At 39.7% G+C, this 26738-nt stretch overlaps 1 protein-coding gene across 1 annotated transcript; it reads left to right on the top strand.

Annotated features, from left to right (window-relative positions):
• On the top strand, window positions 1-26738 carry kcng2 (potassium voltage-gated channel, subfamily G, member 2). Its single transcript, XM_067611511.1, has 3 exons — window positions 1-455; window positions 7475-8360; window positions 22474-26738. Exons 2-3 carry the CDS (start codon window positions 7587-7589, stop codon window positions 23299-23301), a joined length of 1602 nt encoding a protein of 533 aa, XP_067467612.1. The 5' UTR covers window positions 1-455; window positions 7475-7586; the 3' UTR covers window positions 23302-26738.

Here is a 26738-nt window from a genome sequence, read left to right as displayed (position 1 = left end):
AACGCAGTTTTGGCAGAGCGCAGCGCACCGCGGAGCGCAGCTCCGGACGCACATGAAGAGTCAGAGCGGTGAGACCATCAGTGAGCTGGAAACAGCCTTTCACCTGCTCTGAGCGACACACGCACCTCTGCACATCTGCCACGTCTTCTCTGATGGAGAGAAGAGCAATCTGACAGAGTCTGTGTTGATGTGGGATAACATTTCTACCTCTTTGGCGTCTCCTATGGAGCAAGTGATTGTTTTGGGGCTTGCCAGACGCCGAGCTTATATTTTGAACGTTTAAACAGCGACTTTAAAAGCATTGAAACTCCGTGCGCGCTGCAAATTGAGCTCCGCGTTAATTGCACTACAATGTCCCAGACCATCTGCGTGGAAAACTTAAAGGCATGCTGCATATTGAGGGGTGCGAACGCGCGAGCAAGCTGAAACAGATGGACACAAGCCCAACACACTGGGTAAGTCTGACAACTAGGATTTTTCTAATCATTTTACCGGCGCGTTTTGCTTTAATAGACCCACAAATAAGTCGAAATGACGTAACGTGGCTGTGGTTTGTGAAATGCGTTTGAAAAAACATCAGTACTATCAAATATTGAGCACACAATGGATCCAAGTCTTTTATAACTGAGGCACAATCCGTGTACACTGATATTTCCCTTTTTTCCATTTCATAACTATTTGACAAACTTATAATAAAGCAGATACATGACTATTAGTTCTTAATTAATGCTTTAATAATGTCTTCATTGTACTTTTAATTCATTACCATAACAATTCTATAATCTTCCTGAAGGGACCCTCAGTGCCTCCAGAAGTGTCCTTGTGGTATTTTCTCCTGTGATATTATTAAAGTATTCCTATGGGGAGCATTGCAGGGCTAATATACCATGTTTCCTCTCATTTAGGATGGTTTCCATGCATGTTTAATGAGCTTGACCTTTGGTTCAGATGTTTTGACTGGCAACAGTGATCGTCCTCAAATCTGATCAAATTCGTCTGAGACTACATTGTCATTGTGCAGCAGACTCTGAACCCCCTCCCCCTCTCATTAGACAAACCTTACCTTTCTGGAAGATTGTCCGCAGCTAATTGGATTTGCCCGTCAATATTTGAGCAAAGGAGTTACACCCAAAGTAGATGAGAAGCTTTTAAAACGGCCATCATGCTTTTCATCGGCATCCCCCTCTTACTTTCTGGTATGGATTGACCATATACATGTCACTCCCTCCCTGTGCCGGGATCATTAACCTGTTGACGTATAGAGACGGATGCTTGTGTTTCTCCTGTGCTGTATATACACGTACCGAAGAAGCACACACCGGCCAGCCCTTGAAACCACTAAGAACAATCTAATGAGAACAGATTGTGCCAAATATGGCAATCTGTTCTGTATCGCCTTGGTTTTCAACATGTTGTGCATCAGGTTTGCCCTGAAACCAAACACTACAACAGCTCATTTCACTCATTAGTCCTCCTCCTCTGTAGCTGAAGGTGAGCCGATGGGAGGAAAGCGTTGGGTGGGCAGAGAGCCTGCAGACTCTCAGGCCACGAGGACACAAGATAGAGAGCTGCTGCTGTACCTCTGCTTTTTGCAAAGAGATAAGAAAGATGAGAACATAAAATAGAGTAATGAGAAGAGAGAAGATATGTTGCTAAGAAGGTGGCTGTTGTTCTTTTTTTTTGTATTCTGTGATCTTTAAACTCTCTCTCTGTCGTAATAGCTGTGCTTCCACACAAACGTCACATTCTCCGCTTTCAGGCTCACCATCAAATATATCCTTTCCCTTCCAGCAATTTATTCAGCCCATTATCTTCTCCTCCCTGTCTCACACTTCGTTAAATCCAACCCTTTGAATCAGCTGATTGACACTGACTGTTAAGCTTGAAGCGTAGGTTTCATTTTCAATTATTGTCATGGTACTTTTGAAACTTCTGAAAAGCAGTACTCATGTAAAGTGTGAGAGACTGAATGTTTGGGTCTGAAGTTCCCAGCAGTGGCATGAACAGAAATTGTATTTTGAGTTTGACTTTCCCAGAGAAGAAAACTTGATGTGTTCATTTGAAGAAGAAAAGCTGAAATAACAGCGACAATTTTACTTTGTAACATTTTACATCACAAACGCAGTAACCAGTGCAACATGCCCAGCAAGCAGAGTGTCAGTCAAACACAGGCTGTGCACAAGATTATAGACACAAACCTTTTATAGCTTATCCAGCCTGTTATTTATGTGCTGCAACAGCAGCCAAGTCTTGTGTTTCTTGCGTTGTTATCATATGCTGACTTCCCTGCAGAAAATGCAGAGGATGCATTTGAAACTCTGAAAAACGGCAATTAAACATGCAAACAGAACACACAGAAGGTTTCAGCTTAAAACAGAAATCGCACTTGTTCCTCTGGATACAGGAATAGTCCGTGGATTCACGCTTCATCTGATTTAACACATTTTCCATTGCCCGCATTTTGGCCAGCCCTGTAGCCTTGAAACTTGTCCAGTGAAACTGAGTGAGGCTTTTCGGATATCTGTTGCAGGTGCTTCCTGTACACAAACATGTCTCTCAAAAATGTTAGTGAGCTCCGTGGGGGAAAAAGGTCTGTATATTTTACAGAAAACTGCGTCCTTAGTTACGCTGTATTCCAACCAAGAAATACTTTCCATATCACTTTGATGAGAAGAAGCATCACAGTTTTCCATTCCTGAATGTGCAAGGAAACATCTTCAGATTTGTCTGTGAAGGTGGTTGATCAATTGCACATAAATTGGCCCTGAATAAGAATTGTACAGCTCTTAAGTGAATGAGTTAAGAGTTCAAAAGTTTGGTTGTGTTTTTCTAAAGCTTTTAATGCTTGTTAAGAAGTAAATGAGTTGTCTTTGGGGTATAGAAATTATTCTCTACTTTGATTAATCCATTCAGTTCATTTATAAGTCATTCTGAAGAAAGAAGTCAATGATATTGACCACCTCTTTTTTTTTTTGCTATATTCTATGTCAGACATTGTGAACTGAATCAATAATAAAGCATCTCTCTAGTGCGATAAAACCCAGCTGGTCAACAAAATCATCAGTTCTGGTGACTCATAATCTTAAAGGTGCTCTCCATCTCTGCCCCTCAGACTCTTATGTGTGTGATTGTGTTGTGAGAAGTACTCTTTCCATGATTATTGCAATTCAAGAGAGATGTTTTGCGTCACTTTGGATTATGAAATCATTTTTCTCCGCTGATTGCTGCACTGCTTCTGCAGGAAAAAAAACTTAATTGTCCTCATATTTTTGAGTACAGACCTACTGTTCCCAACAAAAAGTTGCTCTGATGAGGCCAATCAGTGTCATTTAGCGGCCGGTGAGGTGATGGTTGAGTGTCACTCAAGATCACTGTGTCCCAAAATAGACCTCTGCTTCAGGCGATTTACAGAGATGAAGATTGAGTGGATGTGGGAAGGCGGATGTATTAGTGATGCATGGGTTGCAGATTTATGCAAACAGTCAAGTAAAATAAAATTTGCACGAGCAACTGGTGGTAAAAGAACAATGCAGCATTTAAAAGTGCTATTCTGCAGGTACTCTTTTTGAAGAAGGAAAGAGAGAAAGGTGACTTTGACACATCAGCAGCTGCAGTTTTATTTCAATCCACCTTGGAAGCATTTCTTTAAAGACAGGTCTTCAAGCAGGTTTGTAGGAGGAAACAGAAGTCCAGGGAATGTTTTTAATCGATTCTTTTCTCTCAGATCCACACTCAGCTTCTGACACACAAGCATCTAGGGTCACAGGTCTGTGGCAAAAGCCTCTTGTGTTGAGGAGAAAAGCAAAGAACATGACCTCATATGCTGTACTCACCTCGCCTAATCAGAATGAGAGGGATTTAAGGTACTTGAGAAAGAAGCAAAATCATACCTAATAGATTATATGTTGTATTCATAGCTTAGTTTGTTAAATTAAAAGGTGTGTGTTGTCAGAGCCTTCTGTTTTTACTGCCTTTCAAAACGCATAACATTGAAGAAAAATGCAGATAACGGACACTAAACAAACAATCTAAAGAATGAATAAAGCAAAACAGAATAAAAAAGATAAACTGGATCATAAAAAGAGCTCTGGTACTAGATTATTATCTCAGTTTACATTTACTGGGATAACATATTCAATACAAATAACTTATTTTCTGAAAATGTTATAAATTGATGCCATGTTTCTAGACATTTTACAGCAATTGGCAGTTATTTCCATCACTAAGCAATAGGAAAATTGTCTTTACTTTGGGCTCATGTATGTCTGGGTTCCTCTGCAAACAGTCCAAGATTACATTACTGTGGACACAGCAGGGCTGCAACTCAGGATTATTTTCATTATCACGAATATGTCAATTAATTAATTAATTAATTAATAGTTTAGTCTACACAATAACAGAAAATGGTGAAAATTTCCCTCACTACTCAAAGTTACATCTTCAAATTGATTGTTTTGCCCTATAAACCATTTAGAACCTAAAGATATCCAGTTTACAATGATATGAAAAATAGATAATTTTCACATATGAAAAGCTGGAACAGCAATCATCGAAATTGTTGGCTGCATTTATGAACAGTTGCAATAAAGAAACCTAAATATTCATGAAAAAACTACATGTCAATAACTGTATAGTTTTCTTTGTTGTTAAACTTCGTCAAACATGCCAATAATTCTGAAAGGTATTTTTAATGAAAACTGAACTGTACCTTCTTCTCATCTAGACCGCAGGCCTCGTGTGAAAGCCTTTATCATGCATGTATTTGATCATAAATGTAAGATATCCATGGCTCCATAAACCTTAATAGCCATGTTCTCCCTCTGTGGTTTTAGCTCCTCCTATGTAACTTGAATTCATTCTCTCTGTGTTCCTGAAGCCACCCCTGGCTGCAGTGTCATGCTCAATAAACTGCTCCTGTCAGAAGCACTTTGCTGAGTTGCTGTAGAGGTTCAGCTCTCTGATCAACCCCCCCTCCCCCCTGGTGAATGTGGCCTGTTTCAAAATGATTGGCCCCACAATAGATAAGCAAACTGAGGATATCCGGAGGGGTCCCACTCTTAATTTGTTGTGATGATGTGCCTGACCTCCCTACATCAGCCCCACTGCCTCAGGTCCAGCACAGTCATCCTTAGTGAGTAAAGGATCACTGGCCTGTTGCTATACTTACAGTACAGCCCTTGCTGTCTGGATTGTGCATCCAGATGCCCGAGTTAAATAAAACAAGAAATGTCTCAGCTTGTAAAGAAAACATGGCTTCAGAAATGTGTAATTGGATCTAAAGAGCTTGTTTCAAAAGATGTGCAAAGAGCCAATGCACACGGACTGACACATTTTACTGTTTGATCAGGGAGTGATGACATGTTAGTGTGTACTGCTGTGATGGAGCCTTTTTATGCTTGATCTTCATTGATTTTAGTGTCTGTAGCTTCTTTAGATTCTAAATTTTTGTTTGGAAAGGTTTTATAAGTGCAAAGGTAATGTTTCCTCAACCTCTAGAGAAGCAAAAACACCAAAGCTGGACCTAAGAGGCTTTCATCAGCATAGTGTGATCAGTTGTTCAACCCTACTCCTCTTGCTCTTTTATTTCACTCTGACACTGCCATTAACTACATCCGAGGGGAAATCATTCTCATGTTCCTGTGAAGTTTCTCCCTTTTTCCTTATTACTTTGTCATTTTGTGCCATTAGTTCTTTCTTTTCATACATTTTTAGTTAGTTGCAGATGTTGTGGCTGAAAGTGGTTTTCACCACTACCAGCAAAAAAGCAGCACATAAATCTCACTGAAAACTCTCTCTAGTGCTTTATTATTTAAATACCTAGTACAGTGCCATACACTGAAAGAAACACAACTATGTGGATTTGGTTTAATAGCTGTGCATGTTATGGTTTCATTTTGAATTTTGGTCCTTGAAAGAAAACGTGGACTAGATATCAGTTATTTAATTCTAGCCATAAAACTGAAATAAATAAATCATTACATGGATTACACACTGAGCATGTGTTTACTCCACATTTGTTGTACATCAGCTGGTTTGTTGTATGCTTTCCTTTAGTCCATATCTGGCTCAGTGATTAGGTCTTCACTGTTTTTGTGTTTTCCAACAATTAATGAAACAATGCTTTCAATTGTCTTGTTCCACAGCCCGTTGATGCAGTAAATAGAAAAAACAACATTATTAATTCCTCTGCTTAGAGTTCAGGCCAAAGCTTGACATCGGGTTGCTTTTCTTTGAGCTTCTTTGAGCAATTAGACTAATTGTATTTGAAAAAAAACACAACCTGTTTTGACTTGTGGGTCTTCATTAACAGAATGTATTTTTCTGTGCTGAGTCTGATAGGAAAGGTATTTTTTAAAGGAAGTGGCTGTTGGTACAGATTCCTCTGTGTCACTAATCTGTCTATTGTTGGTATGGAATTATTACGCATGCAAATTGGTATTGATTACCCAAGATCACCTGCTCTAATTCAAATAGTTTCAAAATGGAAGAACATTTTTGCTTGTAGGTGATATGCCAATCCTTCCCATGGTTTGGGTTAAAATGGTTTGGTTTAGACCCAAAAGCCATTTGGTTAGGGTTAGAGAAAGATCATGGTTTGGGTTAAAACAGTAAAATGCAGTAAAAATGTCCCATTTAACAGCACTAAAATGCCTGACATGATGATAAAAAATGTCCAGTTAGTGGTCTACAAGAGGGAGCAAACTGCTATTGGCATGGAAAACCAATCTGGACCAACAGCCTGTTGCCAGTAGTCGGTAAATTATTTCACTGGTTCTGTAGCCATAGCTGATGCCTTTTTTAAAAGCTAAAAGATCGGACACAATGTGTATGATTTCTTCACATGTGGGGATTGTATGCCGTGTTTGTTTCTTTTCACAATCTGAAGACATGCAACTACTGTAAGGTAGATTAGAGACTATAAACACAGTTAAGGCCGGGGTATGATCAAAATCAACCAGTTTGTACAATGTGTCAAACACAACTAAAGGGTTACTTACCTGTTCGGAAAAGCCACACTTAAAGGTGCGAGTGGAAAACCCGCCATCATAGAGAAGGGAAAGACGTGATAATCATTCAAGTGGGGATAAAAACTTACAAACTTAAGAGTGAAGTTCAAATCCTGCTTACTTTTTTACCTCCACACACCCAGCTGATTGCTGTATTAAGTGAGCCAAGTGAAGTGTTGGATTTTCAGTTTTGGACAGTTTCAAAACATGTTGGACGTAGCCCCCACAAATCCAACATCGGAAAGGTGTGCTATGCTGCAGTATGCTTCAACTGAAGTGCTTTTAGTTGAAGCATACTGACCCTCGTAGACCTGTTATTGTCTCACAACCTGTCTGAGACATTTCTCTGCTTTCTCCACAATGCATGCTATGATATAATTTGGATAGTTTGGATTTAATGATGCAATCCCTGAAAGTAAGAAGATTGTAAAGTAACCAAAACTTGAATTTGGTTTTCTGTCCTACAGAGACGTGCTGGGTTGCTGAATGGGTGACAAACTCCTGGTCACCTCACATTCTCTGTGAAGCTCCTCTCCCATCGCATTGTGCAGGACAGGGTCCCCCAGCAGAGTGTTAGGGATGTACCAGGAGGTGGCTTTCCTGGCAGGCAGCACTGAGCACCAGTTCACCACCTTCCGTTTCAACCGTGTGGAGAACCCACTGGAAGTCACTTCCAAGAAGGGTTTGTTCTACAAGCGAGCCCAGCTCCTGCTCCAGCCTCAGCCCCGCCAACAGGATGGAGATGATGGGGCAGCCATTATTAACGTGGGGGGCATCAAGTACCGTATCCCCTGGTCCACGCTGGATGAGTTCCCCTTGACGAGGCTGGGCAAGCTACGCAGCTGTAGCAATGAGGCCGAGATCATGGATGTGTGTGACGACTACGACGGCAGCCGCAACGAGTATTTCTTTGACCGAAGTCCATCGGCTTTCCGCACCATCGTCACTTTCCTGGCCGCAGGGAAGTTGCGGCTCCTGAGGGAGATGTGTGCCCTTTCCTTTCAAGAGGAGCTGCTGTACTGGGGCGTGGAAGAGAACAACTTGGACTGGTGCTGCCTCAGGAAGCTGCGGCTCCGGCAGGAGGAGTACAAGGAGCAGCAGAGGTTGGAGGAAGAGGACACCGAGCTCACATTGCCACAGTCCTGCGACGAGAGCCAGCAGCCTCCTGGAGTAGGTCTACAGGAAGAGAGCCATACGGGGGGCTGCATGCGGAGACTGAGGGACATGGTGGAGAACCCCCACTCTGGCCTGCCGGGGAAGATCTTTGCCTGTCTGTCAGTGTTGTTTGTAGCCATCACTGCTGTGACGCTGTGTGTCAGCACCATGCCAGACCTCCGAGAGGAGGAGGAGAGGGTGAGTTCACTTTGTCTCGTCCATAATCAGTTTCAGTAATAACTTTTTTCCTGAGTGTTTCTTATCCACACATTCAATTAAAATCATCCAAAAATTCCGAACTCGTTTTTGGTTCCCCATATTTAGTTTCTGGAATGAAGTCTTGTGAGTTATTGGATTTTCATTTAGCAATGGCCGCAGCATTGGGCAGCAAAATCATTTAGAACCATGATTAAACAAAGAGGTGCAAAAGCAAGGCATCTCTGAACTATGAAAGGTAGGACAGGATCCAATTACCGATGTTAGAAAAGTAATAAGGAAGACAGTAATGTAATATCATGAATTATAGGTCCCAGCAAGTAAAATTAACTTTTTTTAGTAAGACCTTGCATTTCATAAATGATCTCACTGGACTGTAACTGAAGAACAAATGTTAAAACTATTACATGCTGAACAGATTTTCATGAGGAACACTGTAGTTATGGCTCTATGAAGAAGGAACAACGGTCTCAGGATTCCTATTTTTCCAGAACAGCCTTAGGGATGTGTGCTTAACAGCTGCTACAGTAAAATTCAGATTAGGTTGATGCGGCAGCCCACATACAGAGTCTTCCTGGGCTTTATTGTAAATTGCGTGACAGAGACAGAGGCGAAGGCTCAGGGACAACAAGGCTTCCTCTCCCTTCACTTGAATACCAGATTATTGTGTAGTTCCTTTCACTGTTGCAGCATACATTTCTTCGTGGCAACATAAGATTTATGTTCTCCCAAATGTATGCGGTAATTGATGGAGCATTTACAACTTGCAGATGGGAAAAAGGCTATGTCTTCACACATTTTTAAATGAATGAATAGTCTTTTCTTAATTTGGGCTTCAGTTCTGTATTTGCAAAATCCCAGATATTCTCACCATGCTGTTCATTTCTGTTGACCTGCTTCCAAAAATGAATATGAAAAAAGCTCAAAGTGAATATAAAATAAGCTCATCATTGTTACATAACATGATAATTATGCAAATTGTAGCCATGAAGTCTTAATCCATACAGTTAAAGCTTGTTTACCAAAACCTTATCTAGACCAGCTGACCAGTAAACAAAGTGGGAGCTGCAAATGGAAAAAACATACATGTATACTGTGTTTCATTTTCACTTGGATGCTTCATTTGAACAGATGGATTTAGCTGCTATGTAGACTGTTTATAGCATTTTGGAATGCACCTTTGACAATCCAAAGACTCTGCATACACAAAATTTTTATCATGAAAAACAAGACAAGCCTAATTTCTCCTGTTGGGAAAATTGTAAGTAGTTCAATATTTAACTTTCCTGAGTGTAAAATGAGAAGATCGATAGCAATCTCATGTCTGTGCGTTAAGTACAGAGCTAGAGCCAGGATCGGTTTATCCTATCATAAAGACTGAAGGCAACGGGTAACAACTAGCCTTGCTAGTGAAAAACAGCTAGCAACAACTCTTTTGTATCTTGTCTGATTTGCTGCTGAAGAAAATATGTTCACAAAATTTAGGAAGAAGGTTGTTAAATTGGCAAAAAGCTGGCAGCTTCCTGGAGTTGTGTTGTCACAATGCAGTTGCCAGGTTTGGTACCATCATACCAATACAGAGATCAAAACCAAAACCTGTTCTTATTGATTGTATCTGGCAACCCCCTGCTACACAAAGGAACTAGGTGTACAGTAAAATGTTGTTTATCAAGAAAAATTACCATTGTTCAGTTTGTGTATGGAAACAAAGATAAAACGTATTAACTGCATATTATTCAGTGAGCTTTAGCTCCTGACTTGATGCACAATTTTATTTATTATAACCAGGATGGCCACATGACTGATCATAATGTACAGTTCCACAAATTCAGAAAAAAAGTATTTCGGAACATTTAGTTTACATGGAAGAAATGTCCCGTTATGATGGATACAATGTTCTCTGTCTTAGCTGCCAAGCATCTCCTATAAATCTTGATAGAACGAAAATCTCCATATTAAAAAGCCAACTCAATATATCAGCATCAGACAAACAAAACAAATCAGGGGTTTTCAATTGGATCTTTTCAAAAAAACAATTCCTTAAGTCATTGTACAAAGGGCAATGAAATACAAAATGAAATTCATCCTCGACAACACCAAGATCACAAAAAACACGTTGCTCTAAACGTTGCTCTTCGGGAATACCTTTATATCTGCTTACCTCAATTGCCAGTGCCAAAGTACCAGCTCTTAACTGAGCACACAGGGACCTTTGCCTTCTCTGCAAATTTAGCTTTATATATGGTTCTGTATAGTCATTGTCTTTGATTTGAATGTAGTTTCTAAGCTTTGGCTTCTTACAAATGTCTTCCTTCAATTGTTCCTTATAGATCTTTAGTAATTTTTGTTTGACTGTATTTATATTACACTGCAAGTTATTCCAGAAAATAAAATTCAAGTCAGAGAGAGAAAATGTTGCAGCAACCTCTTTCGACCAAGGATAATTGTGTGCTCGATCTCAGTTAAATATCTTTTTGGTCAGTCTTTCCTCTGGCAACTGAATAAGGCAGTTCCACAATCTCACCATTTCAACTCTCTGCTTTACAAGACACGACTCCCATCCCATGTTCAATAGCTCGCTTAGTAGTAGCATTACTGTCGGGGGCATCTTTAAAGCCCCACACCCCTGCAGCATAAAATGAAATTGAGCTGATCATTGAGTCATAATATGACTACATGTTGATACTGTACCTTTAATTATAGTAACAACATACCCCAAAGAAAAAAAGAATCAGATTATGTTTATAGCAATACATTCCCATGCCAATGCCAATTCCAATGCTTGAACCTTAGAAACATCTCAATAAAATGGCAATCCTCATAACTTACAGTCCCTGGTCTCTCATTGGGTCTCACCATTTGTTGCTGTGTTTGGCTTTCATCTTGAGAAGAGAAACATTGCTATCGCAGACTTTTGTTCCCACTAATTACACATGTTGTCACAGTCTGTGACAAGCGGAGCAAAAAGGCATATGAAAGCTGATGATGTCTCCCTCCTGAACCTCTTCATGCCTCCTTTCTCCCCGGAGATTTCAGACGCCTTGGAGATCTCACTCCAGAGTGTCTTCTTATCGCACTAATTCACCTCTTGAATGATATCAGCAAACCAGAGTATGATTAAAGAAAAGCCCCATAGCCTCACCCCTTGTCAAAGATATGTCTCCATCAGCAGGCTGGGAATGGGGTGTTACTATGAAGTGCATAAGCTTCAAAGGGAAAATCAATCAGGAAAACAAAGCAGATGAAAGCTGAACGAAGACCAGCCTAAACACTGTCTCATCTTACTGTATCGCCAATTAAGTGTCATCTGTCATTACATGCTTGTATGAATCTGCAGCTTTAATTATTTGAATCAGAGGAGCGACAGGTGTGATTAGAGACACACTATGTTTCAAACTCAGGACAGCTGAAAACAGTGGTACCAATTAACCACCCAGAGATGCCTGAAAAAAGTCAGTCTCACTCCTCCTCTGTGAGAACTGTGGTGTGGTTCATTAGGAGTGAGAACCTCATTCGAACCAGCCACAGGAAGCCACCCCAAAACGCAAGGGTTTATGGGAATAATGAGGTGGCTGTCATTCTTGAAAAATCCAGCATAGCAAAATGAAGAAAGGACAAACCGCATTCTGCCACTTATTCAAATATTATTAACAGCCATGAACACTAGAGAAAGTAAATTAAAACAGATTACCTTCCCAAAACGCCAAAGTCTCTTAATGTGAGGTGACATATAGCTAAAACTTTTTACGAATGCATGACTTTTGTTTACAGGCTTGCTGGTAAATGGGCCATGTGCACATAAATGAATAGAACACAAAAAAAGAGATTAAGTAAACCTTCTCACAGTGGCTCAGAAAGAAAAATAAAGGTGTGATCATGTGCTACTGTGTGTACTGAGGTGTCAGACAGCACTGGCTGTGGAGCTCTCCTTGTTAGCATGTTAGGAGAAAGAAACTGGCAGCCAACTCTGAAAAACATACACATGTGTGCCGTGAGTGGGCTTTACTTCCTGCGTCGTCTTCATTCACGTCGATGACAAGCATGGCGGTTACGTAGCTGAATGCTTTCATGGAATCCACCTCGACTTGGTGAATTGCTTTCGCTGATTACCACATCGCTTTCTCACAAGTCCGCCCACTCATCCTCCACCATTACAAAGCATTCTAATATCCATTTGTGTTGATAGACGGCCATTTGCAACTGCACAGATTCTCCCTACGCTAATGAAATGATCATTTCCTCAGCTATGTCTAGATTGTAATATATTGCGTATTTGTTAAGCACAGTGTTTTTGAAACCTTGTTGCTCCAGTGTTGTCAGTATGAAGGCAGCAAATTCAAAAGCTTCTGGTTTGACTAATACTGCTACTTCCACCATTTGAACTAAATTAAACTAATTTTGTTAACCTAATATTAATTTAAACCTACAATAATAATAATTTTTTGGACAGTTGGAGGCAGTGGTGTCATGAATTCAATATTTTTGAAGGGATACAGTTTCGCTATTCATATGTTCATACCAAACCAATTTGTTGCCACTCTCATCTGCTTTGGCTGCTATATTTATCATCTAACTGGCAGTATTAGTAACTATCTTGAGCTATAATTGTATGACTTAACCCTTATTAACTGTTTGTAAACAAGCTTCGAACACAAAACTGACACATTATCACCTTTTACATTGAAATGTTGGCAACAGTTGCTTATTTACAAATCCACCGGATACAGTTCACTGTTAAGCATTCATTTGTAGTTTCTAGTGTTTATAACCACCCAGTGAACGAAAGTGCAACATTCACTCTCACTCTTGCTCTGTCTTTGGTCTCCAGAGGGAAATATCTGGCCCTTAGGAGCTAAATGTTCCACTATGTTCACCAGCTAGTCGCTATTTTCTTCTGTCTGCTGTTTGATGCTGTGTAGGTGTACTGTTTTTAGAGCATTTTCACTGAAAACAGCTGCCTGCTGTGTCTGAAAATGACACTATGAGATCAACATAGTAAAGTCGAGGACTGTAAAAACCAAAACAAATATCTAAAAGACGCTAAAACGCTGTGTAGAGTTGAGGGGAACTGCAGAGTCAGATGATCATTTTCTGTGGGTTCATTACTACAAGCAATCCCTTTCACATACAGGTAGTTATGTGACCCATTGATAACATAAATATATTGATTATAACTACTTTAACAAATTGAGTTTTGATTCCCTGATAAAAATTAGTCCTGGCCTAATAAAAACATTTTTATTTGACAGTAAATGAAGTGTGAACTCTCAGACATGTGGATTCTGACCTAAATGAAATTACACTGTGAAGCAGGAGGGCAATGCAACCTAAACCCAGGAAGCAGCCATCTTTATGCACTTGGTCACTTGAGCTGGAGAAGAAAGTTAAAACTAGAAGTTTTTAAGGCGCACTTAGCCCGTCTGTCTAATCTAATAGGGCTTTTAGAGAAGAATTCAGTGGCTGAGAGACTTTTCTCTCTTCCTCTCTCTCTCTCTCTCTCTCTCTCTCTCTCTCTCTCTCTCTCTCTCTCTCTCTCTCTCTCACACACACATACACACACAAGCAAATAAAAAGAAAAGCTATATTGTATTTCACATTTTATGGTCCCTCTTCCACACTCTCTGGATGCATAGGGGATTAAACATCTCAAGTGTTTTGTCAATTTCCTCCCTCAGAATTGCTTACTCTGTGCACATAAGCATCTTTAGAAACTCTGTTCCTGTCCCATTTATCTGCTGCGAGAGCCCCAGTTGTGGATCTAACCTTCCAGTGACTCTGCTCATGCCTCACAGCCCTTTTCACTCCATTCTTATATAAATCCCAGCCACTTTAAAGTACACCCCAACCATAGCTATACTGTATATCATCACAGAGGAACCGGCAGCAGAGCTCAGAGGGTATGGACGGGTGAAAGAGAAATGTGTAAAAAAAACTGTAGGAAAATAGAGAGAATTTTGTCATAGACTGTGCTGAAAAGACGCAAGTCACATCACTCATTCCTCCTGACTGTGAATTAGACATACTGCTGTTCATGCTCAGAGAAACGTGCAATCCATCATGGTGGTGATGATTTGTGTTTCTCATCCAGTGCTCTGTGAATTATTCCTGGTGAGTCAAGCAGTGATTTCTTTCCTACAGTACAAACTGTAAATTCCCATGGGCATGTTTAATGCAAGAACTTTAGCAAACTGTTTTCAACTGTCAGTTTTGTGATGTAGAGATAGGAAGAGAACCAAAATATTCTATTCATATTGAAACTGAATGCAATCTTGAAGCTATAAAAAGTATAGAGTTGTACTTCACAAAAATCAGAAGAGTATGTCACTTAAAATTGGCATATTAAAAGTAAACTGCACAGTATCATCAAATTACCATTGATTTGAGTAATTCACAATTTTAAGTTATATAATGTTGTTTCTAAAATTGGTGCCATTTGCTCTGTAACAAAAACAAAACCGCAGAATCTGTGGCCATACAGAAATAATTTATGAAATATAATGTGTTGTACAACAATAATGCAAAAAGAGTTGCAGCATACCCACGTTTGAGATTTTGAAAGTTTGAAAATTGGGAAACACCTAAATGTAAGCACGAGTGGTCAGCTGTGACAGGTTCATGTGAGAGTATTTCCTCAGTGTGGATGTTTTTAGCCTGTAATGTGATTCAGTCTGATTTGAAAACATTATTGCTTATTGATATTGCTCTGATTATATTACCCCACTACTGCCTTTAAATCTACACCCCATTCTGATAGCACCGCAGGTAGCTAACATATGTTTTATCAGGCTGGTGCATTGCCATTTGGATTCAGGATTTATTGATAATATACAAAAAAGAGTAAAAGAGGTTAAATAATGTATTTCTCCTATCCCTTGATTGTTACTGCTGACAGAAAAATACTCCAGTTCTGCTTGCTGTAATTGTTTCTCCCTGTGGAGCTGCTGGCACATCCAGCTGAACAGCCTCTCAACACATGAAGAGGGAAAGCCATTGACTCTAAGTATTAGAAGATGCTTCTCCTGTTACCATAGAAGCATTTGCATTAGAAACATTTGCAGATAGAGCAGTCTGTCTGCCATTAACTGAAACGATGTCCAGTAATATCCAATATTTTAAAAATATTTTTCTCCAGTGTAACCACACAGGAAGCACTTTACTTTGTGGAAAAGATGAAGGATATTGAGTGATGATCCTCCTGGGATATGAGGGTACAGTTGTGCCAAAATCTAATCAAAACATGGAGAGGATTTTGAGTCCCAGGAGACTGAGCTTTCAGCCCATGTCCAAGTGTTCTGCTCAAGTGGAATATCACTCAAAATGTGTGTATGTGTTTTACAATAAGACAATAATTTTCAGCCCAATTGAGTTGCATTAGCATTGCTCATAAATGTTAATGCAAATAAACTCTGTCTGTAATGTTGGAACAGTAGTGTAAGAGCTGTTTGGATCAAATGAGTTGACTCCTTTCTAATCACAATAAACCAAAAACACACTGTACGCACTTAAGCTGAAAAACTAGACGTTAAACTAGACCACTGTTACTCATTTACATGAGCTGTCTCTTTCTCCATCGCTTTATGTCCATCAGTCTTAGTGGTGTATTTAAACATGGGGGGACAGAGAGAGAGAGAGAGTGAGAGCATACACTCTATGAGGGCAACAGCCATCAATATCTATGGTACTTAAGATAAGGTTAGATTAGATGAAATTGTAATGACCCCCATGGGGAATTTCATTGTCACTGCTAAGAGAATAAGATATAAATAACAGTGTATGGGCATAAAGTGTAAAGACACAGTGTTCCTATTGTTGAAGGTTGTAGTGGATGGCCAGCTTTTCACATTATCAGGTGTACAAGACGGAACAATGCATTGATGTGTCTAGATTTGCAAATGTACAGTGCAAGCTATTAGCAGAGTAGCAGTTGCAGGTAACATGCATGCATTAATATGTGTAAATGTCTATTGTTGGCTTTTGTATGTAAGTTTTAAAGCTGCTTAAGTTTTTGGGTTGCAGGTTGAAAGGATGTTTTGTTTTTTTTGTCCAGGAACGAACAGAAAACATCGGCCATGAAGTTCTGCTGCCCTGCCTTAAGAAACGACTGTAATAAATACATATTGACAGGCAGCAAAACTGCTTGGGTTTTGTGCCCCGTGCAAGTGAGTTATAGTGGTGTTTTCAAGCTATTGAAAAATAAATAAATTATCCTAACTGATTAAAAAAAAAGATCAATCTTTGTGGCTGGATTATGGTTCTCTTCTCGGCAAAGACCATGTTTATGAATATCTTTGAAAAGTTCCAGACAAAGTAATCATCATTATGTAATTACTGAATCTGAGTGTGAGGGGAATACAGTATTTTGCCTGCTAATCAAGATTCAGCATCGAAATCATAGTTTCGAGTTACTTTCTTTCTTGCAAACAAACACACAGAAATAGGGAAAATCACCAAACCATAAGTCACAGCCAGGTTTGTAGTGACACAGTGGACCAATGACTGATAAGATATTATTATTTGATCATTCTGAGAAATGATTAGACACACAGCAGCTCACTAAGCTATTGACTTAGTGGAAACATTGGTCTATTTGTCATAATTTGTGTAAAATTACTTTGATGGAAAAGCAGAAAGCTTCTATCTGCTCTCATTTCTCCCTCAGGCAGGTTTTACTATACCATCCTTCTTCTCAGATTTGCTGTGTACACTTTCTCAGGCATCCTGGTTACCTACAATAATCCCAAAACCAGCATTCAATGTCACAGTTTTATACTGAATGAAAGTCATCATTAGGTTGTGGGAAAAGAATTAAGATGAGGACAGAAAAATGTACTTGACTGACGGGGTTTAGATTTGCAGTAGACAGGCATGAGGTCAGCGAAATGTAGCACGTAAAAAATAAGCACTAATGGTTATTAAATCCCCTGCTGACTAAAGGGAAGCTGAAGCCTATCCCAGCACGCACTGGGTGAGTGGCATGGTGCATTGTGGACAGGTAAGGGATATAAATAGTCAGATTAGAGTTTCCAGAATCCTGCATGTGGAAATGAAATAACTCAGTTTATCCATTTACGTTGCCAGGTTGATTTTTGAAACAATTTGAACAACCATGTGTTGAAATTTGCAGATTTTTTTTTTTTTGCTATGCACAATTATTGTCTTGAAATAAAAGTTATATCAAAATTACCCTTTGTATCCAAATTCCCCTTTCTTGCCAAAGTACAGGAGAAGTGGTATATTCTCAGCTCATATCTTTTATGAATGATCCCTCACTTTTTGAAAAGTTTCAGTCCGGTTTTTAAATTCATCATAGTACAGAAAATGCACTTCTAAAAGTATAAAATGACATTAAGGATGAATTCAGATGCTGGCTGTTGTACTGTTTTGGTGTTGTTAGACCTCTCTGCTGTGTTTAATACAGTTTGATCATGGCATATTAATTGATGGACTAGAAAACTGGGTTTGCAATACACCTATGAGGGAGTATTGTATTTCCCTTATTCTCGCCTCACTGCACCGGTTACCAGTCGTGTACAGAATTGATTTTAAAATTTTATTGCTTGTTTTTAAATCACTGATCAGCCTTGCCCCATCTTATATTATTGATCTTCTCACCCCTTATACCCCTGCTCATACTCTCAGATCTGCAGATCAGCTGTTGCTCTCTATCCCCAGGGCAAGGCTTTAGACAGAGGGTAATAGGGCATTTGACGTAATGGCCCCACAACTGTTGAATAACCTTCCATTGAGAATCAGACAAGCTATCTCAGTGTCCTCTTTTAAAACTCTTTAAAAACAAATTTTTATAATTTGAGTTTTTTCTTTTTGTTTTATGCTTTCATTCATTTATTTATTCTTAAGATTTTTATTTCATGGTCTTAAATCTGTGTTTCTATTTCTGATTGCATTGAACTTATTCTAATTTGTAATTGCACTGTGCATTTTCTGTTTTTATGTCTGTGAAGCACTTTGTAAACTTGGTTTTTGAAAAGTGCTATACAAATAAAGTTTATTATTATTATTATTATTATTACTTATAGCATTGCAATAACCCTCTGACAGGGAATATATTTCTGGTTTTAAGCCATAGTAGCAGCATGGCTCTAAGGATGACAGTCCTGGCTTGGTCGACTGGTTGGTTGGACCACTTTGGTCCAGACAATTATTGGATGGGTTGCCATGAAATATTGTGCATTTGAGGCCCCTAGAGGATAAACCCTGCTGACATTCATGATCCCCTGACTTTCCCTGTTGTGCCACCAATAGGATGACATTGTGGTTTTAAGTGAAATGCCTCAACTATTGGATTGTAGATCCTAGTTTGGATTTGGTATGAGGCTGGATGGGTGGGTTGTGGGGAGGTCGCAGTGTGAAATTATTCTTATTTTTGTGTTCTTGTATTTCTGTGTACATATATGTTTCCAAATAAGGTCAATGAATACAATTTTGTAATAACAGTCATAACAGTTTTATATTCACCAAAAATTTCCATAGCCAAGAAAAACTATGTTTATGTTTGTAACATCATCCCAATGTGAAGTCTAATGACTTGGACCAAGCAGAGGGGGCTAAACCAGTGTGCATGTGCAGTGGGCTGCACAATGCGGCAGCAAACCAGGAAGCGAGAAATCATTTTGGGCTAATGCGTTGGGTGAGCAACTTTTATTCAAATGAATGTCACTAATGCTTGTGGTGTACCTTTTTTTTTTTTGCATGGAGCACCAGCGCTGCTCATTCACACATGGATGAATCAGGTATATTTGTGTGAAGCATTTAAGCAGGAGGAACAAGACAATGTAGAAGAGAGCCCAGGACATCCAATTATGTCAACAGCAAAATAAGACATACTTGTTTAGATATATTCAGCTTGCTCTTAGCTATGTGTATATTTTGTATATTTACACATTAAAAATACAGTGTAGTGCTGAAAATGAAACCTTGACTTAGGATTCTTAGTACATACCATTATAAATCTGCCATCTCTTGTGGATGGAAGTGGTAATTTCCTGCGTGTTGGAGAATGCTTTTACCTCAAAAATCCTGAGGATTCACACACAATCTTATTCTGTGGTAAGATTCCTATTTTTTGAAGATGCATACAAAGATGCTCTCTGGAGGAGAGGAAGAAGTGTTGAAACACAATCTGGGCTACAGAGCAAACACACAGACACTCACACACAGTCAAGCCCAGTGAGGTGAACAAATGAGAGTGGTAAATACAGCCATTAAAAGCCTGGGTGTGCCGAAGACAGAACCGATGCAGTATATGAGGTCTGCCTGTTTGTGAATCACACCCACTCAAGTTTATCTGCGGAGATCAGAGGTGAGCCATCGCTTCTTGGTTTACATGCTTGTCTTGAGCTGTGATAGGTTCAGAGTCCCCTGATCGGTGAGCCGGATAATTGTGTGATTTTAATTTGATCCTGCGCGGTTCTGCGTACATCAGAGGCTTTTCAGTGTTGAGGGAGTGGAAAATGCACTCAGCCAGAAAGCCTCTGACAGAGAACAAAACAAATACATTGGTCAAATTCAAGGAAAGGGAAGGTATCAGTTGCAAATGTGTCACAGGCAGACACTCTGAGAGGAAGTGTGAAACATACTGGTTAGCATGTGAAAATGAGCGAGCTCCTTAAGGATTTAGACAGTGGCACATTTATTTGTTTTGGCTTCAGACTCTTATTACTTTGGATGTGAAATGACAGCATGTGGTTAGAGGGCGGATTTCAGCTTGAATTTGAATCTCTGTGCTGCAACAGCCGAGCTTCAAGATTGCCTTTAATCTCCCAGCAGTCAAGTAAAAATTGGTGGAAAGAAAAATACTTTTGTAGTTCCCAAAAAGGTCTGCCACAGGAGCATGATGATTCAACAGATGGATTGATAACTGAAACATCAAGAATGTGATGCATTGTTACTGTTCGTAGAGCAATTAGAGTCAGACACATGCAGTTACATCTGAATAATAAGAGAATGAGACACAGAAAAAGAGTTAGAGACACAGAAAATATGATACTGATGATATAATATATCTAGACTCAAAATAACAAGCATGTATATGTTTTACAGCATATAATAATAAAATACTGTAGCCTGTATAATCTGTCCAAAGGTTTTTTGGCATTCTGAAGAGATGGAATATGAACAAAAAGTTCTTTTGTTTTTAAATTTCTGGTCCCATTTGGCTGGAAAGCCCCAAAATTAAGGCTGACAATCTGTAATCTTCACCTCATGCTTATTGGATTATTTCACATCTCAAAATAAGTGTACAAAGCCAAATGCCTGTTAGCAGCTGGCCAAGTACCTATGGAGCTGTGCTGAGGCAGGGAACTGATTTTAATTTCACTGTGGACTTCAGCCAATTGAGACTTGATGTGACTCTTAGTAACAGAAAATGACATGCTGTGTTTTTACTCCCCAGTAAGCACGTTGTGTGAAACTAAACTCTCTGTACCGGAGATATAGTTTATCTGGGTAGCAGGTGGAAGTGAAAAAGCCTCCATTACTGTGGTTGTATGTGAAGGATTGTACTTTCTAATTGCTTTTGACCAGCTCTTGCTAAGAAAATGTACCGATGATCCTGTTCCATAGTCATCTAAATGCAAATTAAAAAAGGTTTTACTGTAAAAAAAAAAAAACATGAACTTTTCAACAACATTTAGTCCAGTTTTGACAGCCAGTCAGCTATCCATTCCACCTTTAAAATTTCATGTGTCACATTTTTTTTAAAAACTGATGTATCTCATCCGATTACAATGCAAGAAATCATACAGCACTTTCACATCCAGACTGTAGAGGTCGGACAGAAACGTTAATGTTATTGTCTCAAAGTCTGCCACAGAACTAATTTTAAAGTAGTATTTTGAATAACTTTAACAGTCACTAAAGACCCGGGTATACTCAGAGTGGCTGCCTTAATCTTTATCCAGCTGTGTTTAACCCAAACATCTGCTTTTACTGTAAGTTCTGCCACCACAGTGATGGCGGTGTTGAAAAACTGCCACTCCAGCTTTGCCCATCAGTGATTTACATGGTCCTTAATGGGTTTAGCAAATTTGACATCCCAAGGGCAAAAAAACACGGTTTATGCAAAAAGAAGTGTATACTCTAAAAAATGCATGAGGCTCAGTGTGAGAGCAGTCAGATGGAATGAACAGAGTTGTTGACTGAGCATTTAAAGTTGTGCACATTCAAACTCGGTGACAACTTTTACAACCACGCTGCATTTACTTAAAATCTAAAGGGTTACTAATGTCATCATGTGTCCCCTAATAATATCAACTGAGTCTGAAAGGATTCAGGATGTTTTATAAAGACCTATTTCACAGCATTACATGACATTTCAAAGAAGAAAGAATTAAAAGTTTTAAAAGTATGTGAAGAAAGTTTTCTTAACTTCTTGATTGTTTCGGCATATTCTAATTATTCTGCACACAGACGTTAAAAGGACAAAATGAAGCAAAGAATATTTAACATTAACATGGAAAGCACACTCGCACACTTTCTTTTTTCACTCTCCTTCAGGGATGAATTTCATTTAATAACCAAGTAATTTCTTATAATTACATTTTCAAATATTTATGAACGCTATTTCATCAGTCTTGAAAAAACAGATTATTATTAGAAGAGAGAATATTTCAGCCTGAGTAAGTGTAAGAATCCACAGTATAGCTTCAGTTTGCTTGTATTTCTTACGTAACATTGTCTGCACATCCACACCTCGTACAGCTTTCACCTCTTGATCGCATCAGGTTTGATGTATCAGTCTAGTGAGGTTTACTAGATGAGATAATCAAAGCCTTTGTTTTACGCTTCATGAATCTTTCATCACCTTTCCTGGCGTGTTTTGTTCTGTGAAAGAACAGAATCACCTTTTTGTTGCGAGATCAAACGTGCCAACCTCCCCTGTCAATGACAAACCCACGAATCAAGCGGGCTTTGAAATAGATTCTTAATTACTGACTTCATGCTGCGTCTTCACGTCACCCCTATCCGAAGTGCCTTTTGAGTTCACATATCTCCCTCACGGAACGGTGTTATGTCTGTTGCGTAATGTAACACAACCCTTAATGTCTGTCTTCATGTGCTTTTTTTTTTCTTGCAGGGTGAGTGTTCTCAGAGGTGTTATAACATCTTTGTGCTGGAGACTGTGTGCGTCGCCTGGTTCTCCCTGGAGTTCCTGCTGCGCTTCATTCAGACTCAGAGCAAGTGTATGTTCCTGCGGACGCCTCTCAATGTCATCGATGTGGTGGCCATCCTTCCCTACTACATCACCCTCATTGTGGACTCTCTGTCAGTGGGAGGGAAACCTGCAGGCTCAGGGAACAACTACCTGGAGAAGGTGGGGCTAGTCCTCCGCGTCCTCCGAGCTCTACGGATCTTTTACGTGATGAGGCTGGCCCGCCATTCCTTAGGCTTGCAGACGCTTGGTCTGACAGTGAGGCGGTGTACCCGTGAGTTCGGCTTGCTGCTGCTGTTCCTGTGTGTGGCCATGGCCCTTTTCTCCCCACTGGTGTTCCTAGCTGAGAGCGAGATGGGCGCCAAGCAGGAGTTCACAAGCATCCCTGGGAGCTACTGGTGGGCTGTGATCTCCATGACCACGGTGGGCTACGGAGACATGGTGCCCAGAAGCATCCCCGGCCAGGTGGTAGCGCTCAGCAGCATCTTGAGCGGCATCCTCCTCATGGCATTCCCCGTCACGTCCATCTTTCACACCTTCTCTCGCTCTTACGTGGAGCTGAAGGAGGAGCAGAACCGGGCGATGAGGCAGAAGCTGGACTCGCAGGACAGTACCAAGTCCCAGAACAGCGAAGACTCTCAGGAGACGGACAGCTACCATGGTATTGCAGAAGCTGCAGCCTCATCCGTGCAGCGAAGGAAGTCTATGGCTGCTCAGAGGGCTGCAGAGAATAGACTGTCCATGCAAACTTAGCTGCTCTGTCTGTCTGTGTTCAAGTGGCAGCCTGGGAGGCCCTGACACCCAGCGCTGGGACTTCAAAGTTGAGAAGCTGCAGGATTGTGAACAGGGAGGAGATTTTATCGTGTGGAGCTCTGGGTTTCTGCTTTGATCGTGTGAAGTGCTTGTGCACCAGAGTGTATCTGAGTTTCCCATGTCTTACAGAGAAGCTGCAGAGGTCTTTTTTCTACAAATTTGACTTTAAAAGATGGGTGACAATATAATATTCATGATTAAACAACTGACATCAAATAAGACAATACTCTCACTGACTGCGATTCAGACTTGAGATAAGTCTGTGCAAAAGAGAAATCTAATATCAAAAAATCATGTGTTATTCAGACCTCAGACTAATAATCTCATGTTGCTGCATTTGAAAGGAGAGGATTATATGAAATAAAGGTGTTTGCTGAGATGTCAGACATGCAGTTATAGGTATTATTGATGTGCAATATCATCTCCATTCACTCTGTATTATATTTGGCCAAAACATATATGTATAGTATCATCATGTCAGGGCATTTATTTGCAATGAAGTAATTCATCTTCAATGTAATAACGCAAAATTAATTTACTTATCAAAGGGCTATGCAGTCTGTCATGACATGTAAATGACAAGAGGATTGATATGACTAGATAGATCTTTCTTATGATGCTTTAAAAGAACTGTTTGACATTTTGGAAAATACACTTATTCAGAGAGTTAGATGGGAAGATTGATAAAACTCAAATATCTGTCTGTTGAATTTGAATTGGAGCCAGGAGATGGATAGCTTAGACTGGAAAAAATGGGGAAACAGCTAGCCTGTCTCTGTTCAAAAAGTCTGCCCAAGAAATATTTCCAGCACATAACACTGCATAAAACCACATCTCATTTTGGTTTGTATTAAACAATTGCTAATTTGTACTTGGAGGCGTAATTTTTTAGTTATGGAGTAAGCAAAGTTAGCTGTTTCCCCCTGCTTCCATCTTCACGCTAAGCTAAGCTAACCATTTCCTAGCTTCATATTTAGCGTATATGAGCTAACATCAATCTTCTCATCTAACTCTCTGCAAAAAGGCAAATAATCATGTTTCCCAAAATGTTGAAGCATGCCTTCCACATATGGTATGTTAAACGATCATAAACAACTAGCATTATCCACAGCAGATATTCAAACTGTGTGAGGTGAAAGGGACAGGTGCATGCTGGGAGGTTGCGATATTGTTGTCTAGCCAGCTGATTTGGTTCGCTTACTAAGACAGTCAGCAGTTGCAGGAGCAGTTGTGGCTGTGACACACAGCTCATGGATGCCATTAAGGTACTTAGAGTAGCAAATCAAAGCGATTTTTGATACCAAGATCATCACTGTCTGAAACTACAAGAGCTAAAGCCAAATGTTAAACCACAGTATGATCAACAGTACCTGGAGCTGAGTTTACTGACTGCACCTTATACAGAGACCGGAGGCGTGAAGAAGAGAGGAGGCTGGTGGAGGAGTTTAGCAAGGTGAACATGAAGGCGACCGAGGTATCATAACGAGCTGCACCACGCACTGCAAAGGCAGGAGGGATCCACACCATTGTGAAAGCATTGACAAAGACATAAAGAATGTTCTGGGATATAGTAAAGATGGTAACAGTACAGTGCTATTGAGAGGGGATTGGGGGGCCAGGGGGTGCAGAGGTGTTGGGTGGGTGGTCTCAGTTTTGTCTGAGGGGGGCACACTGACAACCTATGATCAGTTACATAAAAATAAGAGTTACTTTTGAATGTGAAAGTTAATTTTTGTCATCGGGAACATCTTCTCTTAAGGTCCACTTACTAGCTTGCTTCCAGAGTTTTCATTTGCATCTCACAGTCTCCAACAGTGAATGGAGTTTGCTCAAATGTCATGCGTTTAGCTCAGTCGTCATTATATGACCTACGTATAGACAGACAGAACCTGCCCAAAAAGGAAAACTAGAGTGGTGTATGACATTATATTACAACTGTGGAGTGCTCCAATTACTGATGACGACCATGAAATGACACTTGGTCAAGAACTACTGGTCAGATTGCCATGAAATCTGGTATGGCTACTCATACCTCCAAAAGGGTATCTCTTATTGGTTTTGGTGACCTCCCAAACTTTTGTGTAGCACCATCCATCACATCACTTTGGCCTGTAACCTCGTAACTAAAAATGGCCACGCTTTCATTTGCTGTGGGTTAGCAGGAGGATGAGTCATTGGATGACCTCTTATAATTTTACAGTGCAAAAACTTAAACTGTGCAGATATTTTAACTTACTTTTTGTGCTATATAACTTTTTTTTAAAATTTTATGTCTTTTTGATCAATCATGTACACAATTCTTAGAGGTTTTTATATTTGTGATATAGTAAATAACCACCCAAACTTAGAAATACTGCAAGTTGTTATTTTATCATTTTTTGGATATAATATCACCTGTGATTTCTTCCCATCCTCAATGCTAAAAGTATTGAGGATGCACTGGTTATAGCTGTCTGTTGGAGAGATGAAGATGATGTTGGTGCCAATCCTCTTGTCACATACTGGTGTAAATTGACTGGTGGACCAAACATGTGAATAATTCTTTCAGTCAGAGAAGCAACTCTTACCAAAAGGTATAATTACAGTTTGCTGAATCCCTTCAAAGCAGCTGACAGATTGTGGCAAATACTATACATCCACCTTCAGAGAGTGAAAACAACAGACCTGAAACCCATTTCAGATGTTGCAAATATTTTCCACAGTCTTACATAATCCTTAAACCTCATCTAATTGCAAATGCAGAACTTCATTTTCTTTGACTTGAGTGCCTTGTGAAAACAAAAGACACATTATAAAACCATTTCACCAAATTGTTTTCAAGTTGAAACCAATAAGAGCAGTGCTGAGTGCTTTAGAGTGCAAATCAGACTTAGATATTTTTAATATGCCACACGGACATGTTTAGTCTGCCAACTCTGAATCGCAGTCACTGGATTAACTGGGTCATTAAAAAGCATGGAAATATAACCCAGAACAATCTTAAAATTATTATATATTCAATATTTAGGTTTTAAGAAATGAAAATATTGTTTTTTGAGGAGCAAATGGTGCAGTGCGACATCATTTGAATAGAAACCCAACTTAAATGGATTTGTGCTTTGCGTCATGAATCCATAGCCTGAGGAACAGCCTCTTTTGAAAAATGTAATGAAGATTATAATGAACTTAGTCCCGTGTGGATAGGCTTTGATTTAACAATTTATTACACACAAGGACACTCTCAAATTTGCAACAGTGCATGCTGTGCTTGTGCACTTAGAACATCCTAAATTGGTTTGTTTGGTTTGGTTTGTTTGTCTGAGGCTTTGTTCATGTTTTTTTTTTTTTTTTTTTTTCCCACATTTGTTATCAATAATAAATGGATGCTGTTTCCAGGG

The sequence above is a fragment of the Thunnus thynnus genome, chromosome 15, assembly GCF_963924715.1.
Source record: "Thunnus thynnus chromosome 15, fThuThy2.1, whole genome shotgun sequence".
Taxonomy (NCBI): Eukaryota; Metazoa; Chordata; class Actinopteri; order Scombriformes; family Scombridae; genus Thunnus; species Thunnus thynnus.
Note: the sequence above shows the minus strand (reverse complement) of the source record. Positions and strands in the feature narration are given on the sequence as shown.